This window comes from Battus philenor, unplaced genomic scaffold (genome assembly GCF_028537555.1).
Source record: "Battus philenor isolate CCGP_79_NKW_IND1 unplaced genomic scaffold, ilBatPhil1.0.hap1 SCAF_12, whole genome shotgun sequence".
NCBI classification, from domain to species: Eukaryota; Metazoa; Arthropoda; class Insecta; order Lepidoptera; family Papilionidae; genus Battus; species Battus philenor.
This window is the reverse complement of record NW_027181674.1, coordinates 4,197,475-4,213,634: the sequence shown is the minus strand read 5'-3', so window position 1 is coordinate 4,213,634 and position 16,160 is coordinate 4,197,475. Positions and strand designations below refer to the sequence as shown.

Genomic DNA, 16,160 nt, shown 5'->3' with positions numbered 1-16,160 from the left:
ATGACGTTTACCAGTCTATCTATAAAAACTAACATGACTCAAATTTATTACAAAACTCTTTCAGTTAAAATTATTCTGTAGCAATGTTTTAATAATAAACATTGGTCTTTTCAATGATAATAATACATTTTAATAGTTCGTACAACAAATATGAATGATTATATTCAAATAAAAATGAAATCGTCTTAAATATGATCGAATATTGAAACAACATTCAGTCTTGTTTAGTAAACTCACTGAATCACGAAATTTGAAGAATAAATAGCTTAAATGAAAATTTAAATTCGGAAAAGTTGTAGAAACTCCTCTTTGTTCTTCTTGTTGATTGTTTTGATTTTAATTTACGGTAAAGTTAAACAAAATCAGGGATACTTAAAGGGATTAATAAACTTCACAAATAAAATTTAAAATGGTATTATGATGGCAGCTTTGGTACCCGGTAGAAAAGTTTATGAGAATGGTATATAAGATAGACACTGCAACTAATGGCACACGGCCAGCCATAAATATTGTTACAAGGAAAAAGATACCTCTTTTATTCATTCATTCATTCAGGTCAGCCGATAGACGCCCACTGCTGGCTATATCGTCGGTCTTCCTACCGGAGGGCCTATCCGCGCCGCGTCTGGCGAGACCCCCAACATTGAGTTTATCACATTTCTTTAAACGAGCTTCAACTAGTTGTCAATTTCAAATCAAAACAAAATTGTTTTAATTCGAGTACACCTAACTAATGGCGCTTTCGAATCATCTAAATTTTCTTAGCAAACATTATACTCCATTGGCTAACGACCCTGGAAATCCGGTTAGGTTTCGAAAGTTTTAAAAACTCCAATATATACATAAATGGAAGTTGACCACTGGTTCCAACCATAACCTGTCATAGAAAAACCTTGCAAGTAACTTTGAAAGCATCTTTTTAAAGATTTGCAAAAGAAGATTTACGTTCTGATGGCGCTTATAAAACGTTCATTAAAATATTTTTCAGCATCAACTCACTACCAAGCACTTTTACCATTAAATAACCTTTAACATTACAATGAACTTAGGAAATAAGCTTTCATGTCATAACTTTAATTTATTTATTGACAAATTGGTAGTTTTGCTTAGGTAAACCACATATTCTCTACATGGTGAATTTCTCCTTTACCAATGTTATATAATATTTTATGTGCTTAAAAATTAAATAATCTTAACCATAATCCAGCAGACTTTGATTTATAGTCAGTTTAACAATATTTATAGTCTTTTTATACATATATAAAAATATATTTAGTGGTTCTGCTAAATTTTATATTTCGGATGCTTGGTGCATTCCGTGGCAAAACAAGCTTCAGTCTTTATCTGTAAAACAATTCCTTTTATTCGTCTCAGAAATGTAATATAACAGCTATGATAGTCTAATATTTAATTTACGAAATTTTTTATTCTTTGAAGATGTATGTCGTCAAAAATAGGTTACGAGTATTAACATTGACACTCGTGTTATATGTTCGCAATTGCTGAACTGCGCTATATTTATTTTATTGTATTGTTATATTTTTAGATAAATCGTCATTAGCATAGTTAAACATGTAAGATGTCCACAGCTGGACATCCCCTCTCTCTTAAATTACAAATAGGACAGGTGGAAAGCGATTTGCACCAAAAGTCCATCGACCACTTACACGACAAATAAATTTTCACTTATTTAGCCTTCAAATCTACTAAATATAAAAACCTGCAATTAAGCAAACTACCAAAATAACTTTAGTAATAAAAAAGTAACTTAATAATTTCATAATTTTATGTTATTGTTTTCTAATTAAACAAATATAACTTGAATTTCTATGTTAAACACTAATAAAAGAAAACCAGTCAGAAAATTATTGGTTTTATAATTTTGACTTTTGAATATTAAATGCCATTTACAAATAATCAAGTTACATGAATCGAGGTAAAGATAATACATTCTCTCCTAGGAATATATCGAAATGGCGCTCGGCAGCCGTAATATAACATACAGATAAACCTCACTTGGCACAAGTGAGGTTATATCAGCATCAGGTATATGCTTATATGTAAATTGATTCACGATGATTTTCGCAAAAAGTGTTTTTGTAATATTGTTCGATTTTTTGTTTATAAAACAGATAAAATTGGTTTAAAATTAAATCGGTGAGGTCTCTAATCATTTGTAATATATTGAATCAGATTTTTAATAAAATTCCGGAGAACTTTATTGGACTATCATTTACAAAATTCAAAACGCATTTGTAGTAAATTGAAACGGAAAAGTGTTATTATTCAATAAACGAATATTTAAATGACAAGAATTCTTGATAATTAAGTCTCTTGATTATTTTGATTTAAGGCTATATATAATAGGATGTGGAGATCTATATTTTTAAACTTTATAAAAGATCATGAGTTTTTCTCCCTACTTCTTCTGTTTAAAAAAGGTTAAGGAAATAAATATATTTTAATATGACAATAAACAAGAGTTCTGTTAAAAGTTCCAAGGTTGAATAATTTAATTTTGACTTTTATCTGTTTATCAAAGGATAACACATAAACCAGACGCATTAAAGTGAAGTTTATAAATATGTCAATTTGTGAGGTTCATATAATTACATTTAATAATCTACAGTAAGCTACGGAAAAATAAAAGGTTATACTGTTCAACTATGTTTATCATTATGATTTTTTAGACTTTCTAATATCAGTTCGGCAATAAGTTCTCTCCATAACATCAGATTGCGACGGGACCTAAAACGATCAATGATTTATTCGTCATCTCTGCAAAAAGATTTATTATTAGGAATATTAACAGTCTTGAAAACAAGGTATGTTAGACTATCATTTAATTTATAATGTAGTTGCTTTGAGATGTATACTAAGCAAATGTTTTGTTTTCATCAAGGTTTATTTGTCTCGTGAGAACCTTTTAGAATTTAAACATGTAGAGAAATCAGAATAAATCTCTGCTTCTAATTAAAAAATGGCATAGAAGATTAACTTTACATATTTAATAATATAGTAACAAATTTAATACTGGAAAATTAACAACTTAGCAATGTTGTGTTTATATTTGGCTAAAACATAAGTCTGTAGCATGATGCAGACATGTTTTTGTACATATGTTCATATAGTTGGATAGGTGTGGTCTTACATGGGTTCGAGTTTAATCAGACGTTCCGTTTGCAAGTTGAAATGGTAGTCAGACTACAAACCGGTGAACGTAGTTTAGAACGTCAACCCGCAATTTGCATAGAAGGTAGATAAATGACCTTAAGTTAAAATCGTCAGAATATACTGGATAAAGACTTCCAATTGTCCTTTTGATAATATTTGGAGGAGATCTATATGCGCTGTGAACGTCGGAATGTAAAACTCTGTGGTCTGTCGGGCGAAAGATGACGATATTGATTCTTTATTAAAGTTATTAAAAATATTTATACCTTTTGCAAGTTTCAGGCAGGTATAAATCGTAACAACGGTTCAGTAAATCTTAACGTAGGAAATAAATTTGTTACTTTATAATAATTTAATTCGTAAATCAAATAAACTTGGGTTTAGTTCATTCTGTCAAGGATTAACAAGATGGTGTTAGAGTTTTGCATAACAATTTGACATCGCGTATAAAGCGGTCTGAATGCGAGTGTATTTAGCGATAAGAAACGACCCCAACAAATGACAGTGTATGTACAGAAACCCTGTTATTATTAACAGTGTTAAATACATCTGGAAAAATTGTTATTTTCAACTTTTAACAAGTTACATGTTTGTTACAGTATTGTTAACCGTATATAATAAAAAAATATTTTAGTTATTCTTAATTTAAATAAGGAAAATATAAAAAAGGGTAATTTTTAAGGAAAATTCGAATTCAAACATTAGTTTACTATTTACATAAAGTAATTTAAAAAAAAACACCATAATGTTGCAGATTTTCTGTTATATTTGAAACTTTCATTTCCTTTTTTAGTTTAAATTCGTTACTACAAGCGAATGAAAAAGGAGACCAAAATTTATTTATCAAAGTGCCTTGAAGCCTCTGATAAAATCGATCTAAAAATATATCCCTGTTTAAGTTTTTACTAATTACTATTGCTTTGAAAATCCATAATGACACATGTTGTAATCGATGAAATGTTATTAAATTATATCTCTATCACTTTTCTAAGGATGAAGTGAATAGTTTTTTTTTAAGACATAGTGTTTATTAAAATCAAAACTTCTCGAGGTTATCAAGAATGGCAAACGACAGCTAATCCATAGTTCATTTCCACGCTACACTACACAGTTATGAACTAACCTAATTTTACGCTAAAAAACATTTAAAAGCAACTCAACTAACTTTCGAACAACTTGGCAGTGATCCAAATTAAAACAGAAAGTTTCTAGATTTTATTATTTGAATAATTTAAGTATTCGCCCTAAGAAAAATAATAAGCTCTACATGCAAAAACTTTATATCCAACTTATCGAGTTATTGCGGGGAAATTAAGAAAACATTTGTTTTGTGAAAACTTTTGTTCCATTCTTATTGCGAGTTCTATTTACACAATAAAGTAGGGGAGCCACCGAACCTGTATAATGCTTAAGTTCATTGTAGCGGAAGTTTAGTTAACACATTCTTAGTTTACGATTCGATGAATTGCTTTTATATCCGTTGTCTCAGACAATTTATGTGGATCGAATTCATTATCACATTTCATTAAGAAAACTAAATATTTCTTTCTATAGATATTATAAATACGTATCTAATGTCTTTGGCATATCAATATTTAGCAATAATGACGCACTGTATAGTATTAAAATTTGTAACAAGTTTTTCTAAAGGATTTTAATAATTTATTAAATATATACATTTGTTACGTCACTACAATTCACACTAAAACTTAGTCACTGAGCTTTAAGTACAAAAATGGTTAATATTAATCATAACAGAATAGCGCGCCAAATGGCGGGCCTTAATTTTCTAGAGTGGAGATAACTGACGGGCAAGAGCAGCTCCGTCTCCATTTTTCTCACTTTGTGGAAGAACATCCTACGCTGTGATCGCTGGTCCGTGGTTTTTACTCCACCTTAAGGTCCCAGTTCCACTCTGTTCTTTGTGCTATATAGCCTGCCACTATCACTTTTCTTACCAATCAGTTGGGCAATGTGCTACTTTAATTCTGCTTCTCTCATCGTTATCCTTATCGAGGATCGTGCTTGTGTATTTAAAAGTTTGCTAGCTACGAATAATTAATTAAAGGATTTTTTCATTCATAATTATACTACTGATCGGCATCCTTAAACATTATTTAGCGAATATTTAAGCCTTTTAACATTATCCTTCAAAGAGTATCCTTAAATGGTTAGAGGGTTTTTGATTGACGGATTCCTTATAAATATCCATCTTTTAAAATTAAACAAAAAAGATTTTATTAATGAAAACATTTTTAATTACAATCTTTTCGTAATTTCTGCATCATTATCTAAGTAATTTTCGTCATTTTTGCTAACTTCTATTTTCGTAGCTGGAACATCTTTTTGTGTTTTCTGTGCAAAATCTGTAAAAATCAATCGAAAGTACATTTTAAAATAATAATTTGCATTGTCAAAAATGTGATATATAAGTAGTTTATTCTTATTGATTCTCTATCGGTGAAATAAATTCTTACTTACGATCTATTTAATTACCTTAATCTAATTGTAGGGAGCAATATTTAATACTAAAGCAAAAATATAAACGTAAATACATTCAAGTTTATAATGATAAATTAGAGATCGTAAATGTACGTGAATCTAAATAAATATCCAATAAATTTAACAAACCTTTAAACAAGAAAAGTTTGAATAAATTCGCGAACGGAGCATCAATTGTAACAGTCGCCACAAAAGCAATCATTGTTGTTATACACAGGTATGTTATAGAGTCTACAATCTGTGAACATAACAATTTTAATAAATAACTAATTAAATTATTTTATAATTAATAGCAACTAGGAGAATTTCGCACAGCAGATGACTGTTGGAGACCGATTGTAGTTCTAGACCGGAGACCACGGGCCGGCAAGCTATGCTTCCACTTATGAGATTGACAGGTGACCTTATTACAGTCCTCGGATGATTCTGAATATAGGCTTAGCAACCGATTACACTAGAAATCTATAGGAAGGTCAATGTTCAGCAGTGCGCAACTTAAAGCTGCAATTGTGATGTTGGAGATGATTTAGGAATTCAATGCTATATGCATCTATTAAAGCAATTTTTTTTGGTAAGACATATCAGGGGGACCGAAAAGTAATGTTTTTTATATATCGACTTATTTTACAGAAAACCGATTGATTTTTACCGCTTCGGCATTGAAAGATTGTATAACAAATGGCAAAAGGTTGTTGATAACGAAGGTGAATATATCGTTGATTATAAATAAAACTTATTAAAAATGTAGTCGTTTGAATTTAACTTAAGAAATCGACATTACTTTCCAATCCCTCTAATATTTCTTTTCGTCTTTTCACTCCCATTTCAATTTGCTAAGGGTCCGGAATAGTTTTCGTTTAATGCAAAAAAAAATTCATGAACAGCTGGCTTTTAGAGATAAAGATCTAAAGGTATGGCCAATACTATGAAGGGTTTCGGCGTCATTTACAAACATTTAGTTAGTAAATACGGACTTGACTGGAGTAAATTCGAGTGAAAATTAAAAAATGTTTTATAATTAGATCAAACACTTACAATTTTCGTCGGAGTGAAGTATATTTGTACGGTGGACGCCGAGTACATGGACAGTATTAACGACAAATGTATTAAATACACGGCGAAAGACAAACGAGCGGGTAGCTTCCACATACCGAGCGAGAGAAACCAGTTGATAGGACCTAAACATGTTAATACTAATATTATTTTTCAAGAAATTTTAGCTTACTAACTGTTTTTATTTCGATATTTCCGAAAAAAAATTGTAAACCATTGCAAACCATATTTTACTATAGAATTTTTGGCATTTACTACTATTACAATTATTCATGAAACTACAAAGAAATTTAAATATATTTGTCTTTATGTTAATGTGCCTCATCCGACTTCCTGCCTCACTAATAAAAGTTTTTTTTAGTTACAACAATAAACTGATATATTTACTTTATTTTTTATATTTTTAATTAGGTGCCCAATAGTTTTAACATTCGATAACTTATTCCATAGACGCAAACATATAGTAATGCTAACAATTTTTTTTTAGTTTCTGTATATATCTTTGTAGTATGAGCAGTGGTAGCCCACCGGTGGAGGACTGAGACTTGCGATCGTAGGTCACAGTTTCAATTCTCCGGATACAATCTTGTATAATTCAGTTTGTGTATTAATTACAAAGGATTTTCTCTGCTTTTTAAACAAAAAGGATGGACAGCGGCTTCCTCTGTACCATACGACTGCGATCGCCAGCCCGCCTGTCAAGAGTGGCGATTAAGGTGTATCCCTCCATAGATATCTTAGGGGAAGTTCTATGGTTTGCAATGGACATCTAAGAGCTGAAACGACAATGTGGAAACAAGAGGAAAAAATTATAAATAAATTAAAAAGAAAAAACAATAATGCAAATAGAGGAAGTCATAAAACTAAAAAGCAATGATAACTTTGTCATTCATTTAACAAATAAGTTAACTTTGTACACCGGAAACAGTTGTGTGATGTCCAAATTTGTATTTTATTTTTAAAATAATTTGATTCAAAAAAAGTATTGTAAATTATATTTAAAAAATGTATTACCACCGAATCCTTTGAAGCAAGCGAAGATCATCCATCCAAGTCCAAGAGCCCAGGCAGGCCTTATGAACGAATTTAACATGTTATCAGCCAACTGATTATCCCAGTCTTCTTCATAATTTAGGCGCACGCAGTATATTATACCTCCAAAGAGTACTAACGTACACGCCCAAACAACTAACACAACTACCTTGAAAAAATATTTTTATCATTATACATATATCTTGATTGACTAACATTAATGAGTAGATAGGTTTTGCAAATATCCTTTATTAAACGTTGTCTGAGAAAAGACAATAATATATATTTATTTATTAAAAGTGTCCGTATTTTTCTCAATTTTGCCGATTTCACTCACTATAAATGAAATTGGCATTTCATAACTTTTCTAATATTAACTTCTTTTTTTTCTCTTTATAGCCAATAGACGCCTCTACAAGGCACAGGCTTTCCCTATAGATCGTCACGATCACCGGTCTTGCGCCGGTCGAATTCAGCGACATCTATGTAATATTTTTCAAACATAGGAATTTGAACTTTATTTACCCATAAGAAAAATTATGTATAATAAAACGCTGTCGTGAGTCTCAGCTGAGAGAAGAAAGATCAGTATCAAATGGCAGCAAACCCTCTCCCATCAGTTTGCGCTCGGTTAATGCAAAAAAATACGATATAAGCTAAACACTAACAATACAAAAAATAATTAATATAAAGAAATCCTAACTTTACGCGATACTGCTGTAGAGCTGTCTATCATTTATACGGAAGTCTTTACTTCTACACGTTACTGTACTGACATTTTATAAGGGTCCTATATTAATTTAAATGAGTTATTCAATTTTTTAATTACAGTGTATCTCAATAAAATAAAAAAAATGAATGAATGGTTTCAATTAAGTACAGTAATAGTTCCAAGATTAGCCTGCATACTTATTACTGTCTTTTTTAACATATACTAAGAATATTAACTTCTAATTTGATTAATAACGCAAAATGTTGTAATTATATATAATACCTTATTAATATGTACTGTTTTTCCTTTGTATAAATGCAATATATATCCGAAAACCATTCCCACAAAGAAGGGCGAAGCTCGTGTAAGAGTATTTGTATAGTAATACGTCTGATACTTCTCTGCGCCGTCAGGGCTAAAAATAAAATAATTAGATCTTCTGATTATTTAATATACCTTATAATTAATTTAACTGAAAATTAAAGTGGCAGTTTGCAGGCCACTGAGATCTTAAGGTTTTTGAAGAACACGGACCGTCAAGCGCAGGGTAGGAGGTCCGCCCACAAGGTAGACACAAGACCTTAAGGTAGTCGGAAGGCGCAGGATACAGGGCTCTTACCAACCGGTCCATTTGAGGTAATCTATAAGAGAATCCTATATGTATCAGTGAACGTCGTATGACTTATATAATGTTAATAGTACAATGAAATATATATGAAAAACTTTGAAAAGCTTTGGTAAGTTAGTTGTATCGCGTCAAATATTTTCGATATAATAGTTAATAAATAATGTAGCTGTGCATGTGTAATGATATTATGGACGAAATAATTGGATTTAGAATTTTTTTTGCAATATTCTTTTTACTTATAATATTGTAATCATTTGTAAGATTTAAAACTTAAACGTAATTCTGTTATTGTTAAAAATGAATTATATTTTGTTATAAGTTTTGCATATAATCTACATTGTCAAACATTCTTACGTTAATTTGAATGTATGTTGCTTGATTGTGTCCTAAAATATTAATTCTTGTACAAGTGTAAAATAATAGTGACTAGTAACTATAATTATAAATATTAAAAATTTTAAAATAACATGTTCACATTTTTAATTGAATTTAATAATAACAAAAATTTCGTCAAGATGCACACTAAGCTTAAAACTTGTGCCGTGTATGCTTGTAGATATATAAAACAAAAATTAAATATATCAGACTCTAGTTCAAAGACCTATAACAAAAAAACAATCTAGAAAAAGAAAAAAACGGATCTAACATTACTTCCAGTACGAAGATAAATATATAAATAATCTTTTATCAAAATTAAACACTTAATCAAAATTTTGCAATCGGTATAGATGTTAAAAATTAGGACAAGGTTAAACATTTCGAAAACATTGTATATGTGAGTGACGGTGTATTTGTTTGACGTGTGTGTCTGTGAGTTGAACTTAGTCACCCATACTTATTCAAACACATATTCATTCATCTTTTTCCTCTCTGCCAATTGATACCTACTACAAGACATAGGCCTTTCCGAAGTTCGCTACGATGTCCGGTCTTGCATTGCACGTATCTAATGACTTCTTATTACCTAAACTATATCGTCACTGCACCTTGTGGAGAATCTACTATAGCCGCGTCTACAGGCTTGTGGTCGGCACTCGAAAACCAATCAACTCCAATAGATATCGGTGTGCTCTAGATATGTCCCCCACTCACTGCTACTGTAGTATATAGAAATACTTACTTTAGTGAAAATGCTCCAGATTGAAAATTATTTACAAAATTATATGCGGTGGAAGCTCCAAGTGATATCAGCAGTCCAGCTGTCAAAGCAATCCATGCGATATATTTTTTTCTAACCAACACCCAAATAAGGATAATTGGCGATAATAAATGTAATTGAACATCGACTGATAAATACCATGTTACAGCTAAACACTGAAAATAATCACGAATTAAAAATATTACGAAGAACAAGGAGTTTATCATCTTTTAATAATAACTTAAGTTACAAATAGTTTATTAAAATGCTGATCAATTTCTTGTTAATCGTTGTTTAACACTTATTTTGCTCAAGCGACTAAAGAAAACGTTTTCTTAGGAAATTATGAATTGTAAATAGTTAATGATTAATCGACGATTTTAGTAAAATCCGATTTTCAAAAAAAAATCTCGGCCAATTAAATATCTTTGATTAGCTAATCCGTGATTTTGACAAATAAATCGCTGAATATACATAATGTATTTTATCTAAACTCTCTCTTTTACTAAGAAATAATTTAACAAAATCCTGTGAAAAAAAAATTTCAGTGTATATTGATTTTAGTGGTAATATAGACATGATAATAAATTTAAGTTAGTTGTAGGAACTAAAACTGTCGTAGATATAATCGCAGAATGTCCTTATAGAGGAATTGAATTTGATTCTATTTTTTTTTGTAATTGGTCTCTTTTGGCATTCTTCCCATTATATACACATATGGTCACAATAAGTAATTGCACATATTGCACGTTTTAATGCTATTTTTAAAAAAGAAATGTTTTAAGTTGTTACACAATTTAAAATACATTTTTGTAAATATATTCCTGTTCGCTGTCAATAAAAATTAGTTAATTTGCGTCATTTTATATAAAGTTTACTGCTATGATAGTAAGTATAATACATACGTAAATGTCACTTTTTTGTCTCAACTAAATTGACAAGAAGGTGACATTGTTTTAACTTTTAACTAAAAGAGACAGCTGCAGCATAGATAGAGACAATTATATTAACTTAAATGTTTAATGTTCGCAACAGTTATCTGTATATTTAAAAAAAAAACGTCATATTTAAAAGAGTTTAGCAAGAGTTAAATTATTTTGCTTTGCTAGAACTTTTGAAAACTTGCTTTCACTACAATTCATATATAAAAAAATAACAAAGCTCACCATCCCTCGTGGGTTATATAAATTTTGTATGTGCAGTAACGCTGTCCACCAGTACTGCCTACAGCTAAGTGCGCCCATAGCGGGAAATGACCAATTAGGACCATCAGCCATTCTGTTATACAATGAACTCTCAAACAGAACTACAGCTGCTAGAAGGGGAAACATGCGTAGAAGTCGACTTAGATAGAAAAATGGGATATTTTTCAGCAATTGCACTGTAAAATAAAATAAATTTTTATAGTTTGTATATTACCTCTAGGAACAAATAAAAAATTACAACGTATGAATATTTTTAGCTGTAGATAAAACGGACTAAAGTTTTCAAAGTACAAAATATATAAGCAGTGGCCACGCTCTTTCGTAGTTCGGAGCATTTAGAAAATGGCAGTTAATACGTCATCGTTTAACCAATAAACGCCCACTTCAAGGCAATGGCCTCCTCCAAATATATCTATGAAGGCGTATACCATGAACGGCATGCTTCGCAGTTAGGCTGGCGATCAGTTTGGTATTATGGTATGCAGAAGACGCTGGTGCCCATTTTCTAAAAACTTATTATATGAGTAGTGGTAATCCTAATTAATGCACTAAGTTTATATTATGTAAGATTGTGTGCCGGGAATCGAATCTGCGGACTACGATCGTCACTTAGTCCTTACCGCTGAGCTACCACTGGCATGAATCAAATGAGTTCTAATGTGTACTATAGGTAATACGTGTTTCAAAGGTACACAAAAAAACATTAATTAATTATATAAAATCTGTGAATTGAATTATAATACAATATTTAATTAATAAAAATACGAACATATTAATTTTAAATAAGCATTTTGTTCCGAGTATCGCAAACTTAATCCTTCAAAGAGCCGTATACGGTTTGCGAACCACGGGTTGTCTCCTTTTGATATTTTACCATATTTAGTGAAAATATCATGTATACGAGACCAAAACATATTTTTGTAATCTATTAATAAAATTTCAAAATTAACTTACTGCTCCTTATTTTTCCGGCGGTAGTGTAAACAACTAGTAAACCGCTCAACATGAAAAATGTATCAACGGTGATTGGAGCCGCTGTTATCCAAATTGCCTTTCGTGAAATTACCCACTGAAACAAATGTGATCAATGAATTACGAAAAACAAAGAGATAATAGCATTCATGGTCTTGTATAGATATATATGTGTTAGCTTATTACACCCATATCCCCCCACCTAAGTTATTCCTAACTTTTGGTTACGTGGAGTTCAGTAGCGATGATCTATTCAACCACAATAAAGCTAAGAGAAACCTTCATGATTAGTATAGGGTTGGCCCGAGGCAGCAGCACTGAAGGACCTTGGTGAGTCTACTATGGTTGCGGCTGCGGTTGGACTGAAGAATAATCTTTCTCCATGATCGATCACCATGGAAGATTGTTCTCCGTGTAATCGTTTAGGTTAGTGAAAAAGTTGAAGACCATATTCGCCGCAAGTTACTGAAACGTTCATGTACTTATGAATATTTGACACTGGCTACAATAGCCTCAGGTAAGGCCGTTGCTCGCATTAAGTTAAGAAGCCTCTTGTCGCCTGCAGCAAGTTAATTCAGCCAAACTTCTCCTTGGAAGGAAAGAAAGAACTTTAACTACAAGACAGATATAAGTGATTGATGCCTACATATAAGCCTAACTATATGGAGGCTATTGTACCTAACAAGTAATTTAGATAGTGTAGCTGCACGTAAAAAATACCAGACAAAACTAATTTAAAGAATTCGAACTTGCTTAAACAAAGGATTCAAATTTTATAGTCCTTGACTCAATTTTGTACAGTATTAAAGACCTTCCTTCTATTATCTATGGTAAATTGAAAAGAATCGAATAACTAAACATCTAAAATTAAATCTGTCTGCCTACAATTGGTGTCTATTTAGCTTCAGTCACATTTCATTCACATTAACCCTTTAAAAAAATGATATTCGACATAGGCCTCTCCAAAAGATATCAATGAGATTTACCATAATAGCCAAGTTTCATGAGCGAGTTGGCGATCGCAGTATGGTACGCATATTGTGAACAGTGGCAATTCTATATAATAGATACAAAAAGTATGAATTGTATTAGATTGCACCACGGGAATCGTACCCAAGAACTGTTAAAAAAGTCGTTATTGTTACTTAAAGTTAATTGTGATACTTTATACAGACAACACACATACATAAATACACAATAGACAATTTCTTAATTAATATACTATTTAAAATGATTCCTTATTTTAAATTTGGTTTTAAATAATTCTGAGTTGGTTTACTAGTTAAATTACGAGAGAGATATAATAACAAAATTGAAGTACCTGAAAAGCTTCAAGAGGATTAATGGAAAAAGCTACAGCTAAGATTGTGTGTCCAACAACCACCCAGATCATTGCCAGCGTTCTTATGCCATCAAGACAGTGTAGTGTTTCAGGTCCGGACTTGAAAGTCATTAATCGCTGAGTATTTGTATAAGCAGAGAATGAAATATAAACCTGGCTTATTTCTTTAACATCTAGAAAATTAAATTTATATTTATTAATATATATATTAATTTAATTAATTTATTAACCGCTTATTTTGATTTATTTGATACCGGAGAAAAATTTTAACAATTTTAAGCTGCGTCACAAATATAAATAAATTCCCAATCATGTTTATGTCCGTTACACACATGAATAAGATAGAAGAGATTTTAAATTTTTTACACAGTTTAAATGTGACGAGGCTTTTCATTTTTCAACCATATCAATAATTTATGAGCATTTAATCTTTATAATTCGGATTTTAAATTCTTGTTAACAAATATTTAAAAAAAATGTTTAATGAAACCTTTTTTAAGAATAAATAATTGCCACAGTTCGTAACTTGTACTGATTATAACTAGTATTCCGATAATTGTAAATATAACTCTGAAAAAAAAAACATAACAAAATTAATTTTATAAATGTGATACTTTAATTCTATCGTTATAATTATAATAAAAAAATCTTATACATTGCTAAATAGTCGGCCGGGACCCACGGTTTATCTTTCGGAAGACGACAAAAATCTTCAACGATGTCAAATCCGATTGCAGTAAGGTTAACATAAATTGTACCCAATGCTTCCTTTGCCGTACAAGATGCAGGTATACAAAAAGCTAATCTCGGTCGAAATAATGGTAATGCAGTTACATCTCCTACCCTGTGTATACAAAAATATAAATAACATAACATAAACATGGTTTTTGTAATAAAAAATCGCATTTCGTTTGCATTTAAAAGTATAAATTTCCAAAGCCTGGTAAATTTTGCTTCAGAGCTATCAGCATTTTTACACATATATTCATGACTGCTCGCATTATTTCAGCTACAAGGATGTTCGGGAACATAAGCCGCCCCCTGACATTTCCAATAAGACCAGTTTAAATCGGCTGTCACCCAATGTCTTCCTTAAAAAAGGTTTCCTGTCCACGTTATCGGTAGATGTCCTAGGCTGTCGACGCATTCCATGGTCTTCACTTCAGATCCTGAATGCCCTGCGCACTATAAGGCCTGTCCACGACAACTTCAACTTTCCAATCCACTAGGCTGCCTATATTCATTCCTCTATAGATATCCACATTTTATGATTTGATCTCGTAGAAAAATTACGAGCATGAGTTTGTCAATAAGACTTGACTTAAGAGACAATGTTTTTGTGCAGTTAAATCATTACTAGTAACATACATAGGTTATATATTTGGTTTTAAATATAACATATACAAACTATATGATTATGAAATGTAATTATCATACCTTGCCTGAAGATTGCGAATACCGAAAAGCGGTTGTATGCCATTTTGGAATTTCTTAAACCTTTTAATATTTTCAAAAGTGCCACCATCGGCATTTACAATTCTATCTAAACTATCCATCGACTGTAATAGAAGCAAACCATTGTTTCTGATTTGATTCTGGTTGGTTGTTATGCCAACCATGCAGTATTTCCCTTGAATATTAATATCATCCGTGTTATCATTTATTTTTAAACATTGATGGTAATTACCAATGTCATTCATATTTCCTAGAAGGATTCCTCTCGGAATCCTAGCACTTGCATCGCGAACTGAAAATTGTAATGTATTAAAAATTAAGGCAATCATTTTTAAATACAGAGACGAAAATAAAAACGCTCCGATTTCAAAATCTACGGTACTACATTGACCTTTATTTCAACGAAACATCAGTAAAAAAATTAAAAACAAAAATACTTACATTGAAACAATAAAAAGGTATTATTTGTAGTTAAATATTCCAATTGTCTTTGACACAATTCCGGATCAAGAACGTCTTCATATAATTTCCTATCGAAGGGAAAATTAGAAACATTTTGATTGACAACATTTGACGCGATTCCATTACAAACACTTAGAATTTCACTGGCATATAATAAAATAAGTATTATAAACATTATTCCAATAAACCACTAGAATACACGTACAAGTATTTAATTAAAAAAAGAGTAATTAAAAAGTATTTTCAACGTTTGTTCACTCTTGTTATGGTCTATTAGTGGATAATATATCATTTCAATACTTGTTTGAGATTTTCAAGAGGTAAATTATCTTATCATTATTAATAGAAAACACTATATTGTTCAATGATAATTAAACAAATGATTAACAGTAAAGTTCTTCAGTCGCATCGTTTTCTTCTTATAATAAATGAAAATGTAAAAACAAAACGTTTATTGAGTATGGATTCTTTCGCTTTTATACATA

At 30.8% G+C, this 16,160-nt stretch overlaps 1 protein-coding gene across 1 annotated transcript; it reads right to left on the bottom strand.

Moving 5' to 3' along the window:
• Positions 1-5,433: 5,433 nt before the first annotated feature.
• On the bottom strand, positions 5,434-15,850 carry LOC137932823 (nose resistant to fluoxetine protein 6-like). Its single transcript, XM_068776498.1, has 12 exons — positions 15,655-15,850; positions 15,196-15,505; positions 14,249-14,328; positions 13,738-13,931; positions 12,399-12,513; positions 11,406-11,620; positions 10,222-10,415; positions 8,756-8,888; positions 7,744-7,930; positions 6,712-6,854; positions 5,806-5,914; positions 5,434-5,540 (listed from the first exon to the last, which is right to left on the bottom strand). Exons 1-12 carry the CDS (start codon positions 15,848-15,850, stop codon positions 5,434-5,436), a joined length of 1,983 nt encoding a protein of 660 aa, XP_068632599.1.
• Between the last annotated feature and the right edge of the window lie 310 nt (positions 15,851-16,160).

Coding starts and splice junctions, on each gene's coding strand:
- LOC137932823 (XM_068776498.1), bottom strand. CDS start 15,850: ATGTTTATAATACTTATTTTATTATATGCCAGTGAAATTCTAAGTGTT. Junction 12,514..13,737: donor ATCCTCTTGAAGCTTTTCAG/GTACTTCAATTT, acceptor CATTTGTTTCAG/TGGGTAATTTCACGAAAGGC. Junction 10,416..11,405: donor TATATAACCCACGAGGGATG/GTGAGCTTTGTT, acceptor GATTATTTTCAG/TGTTTAGCTGTAACATGGTA.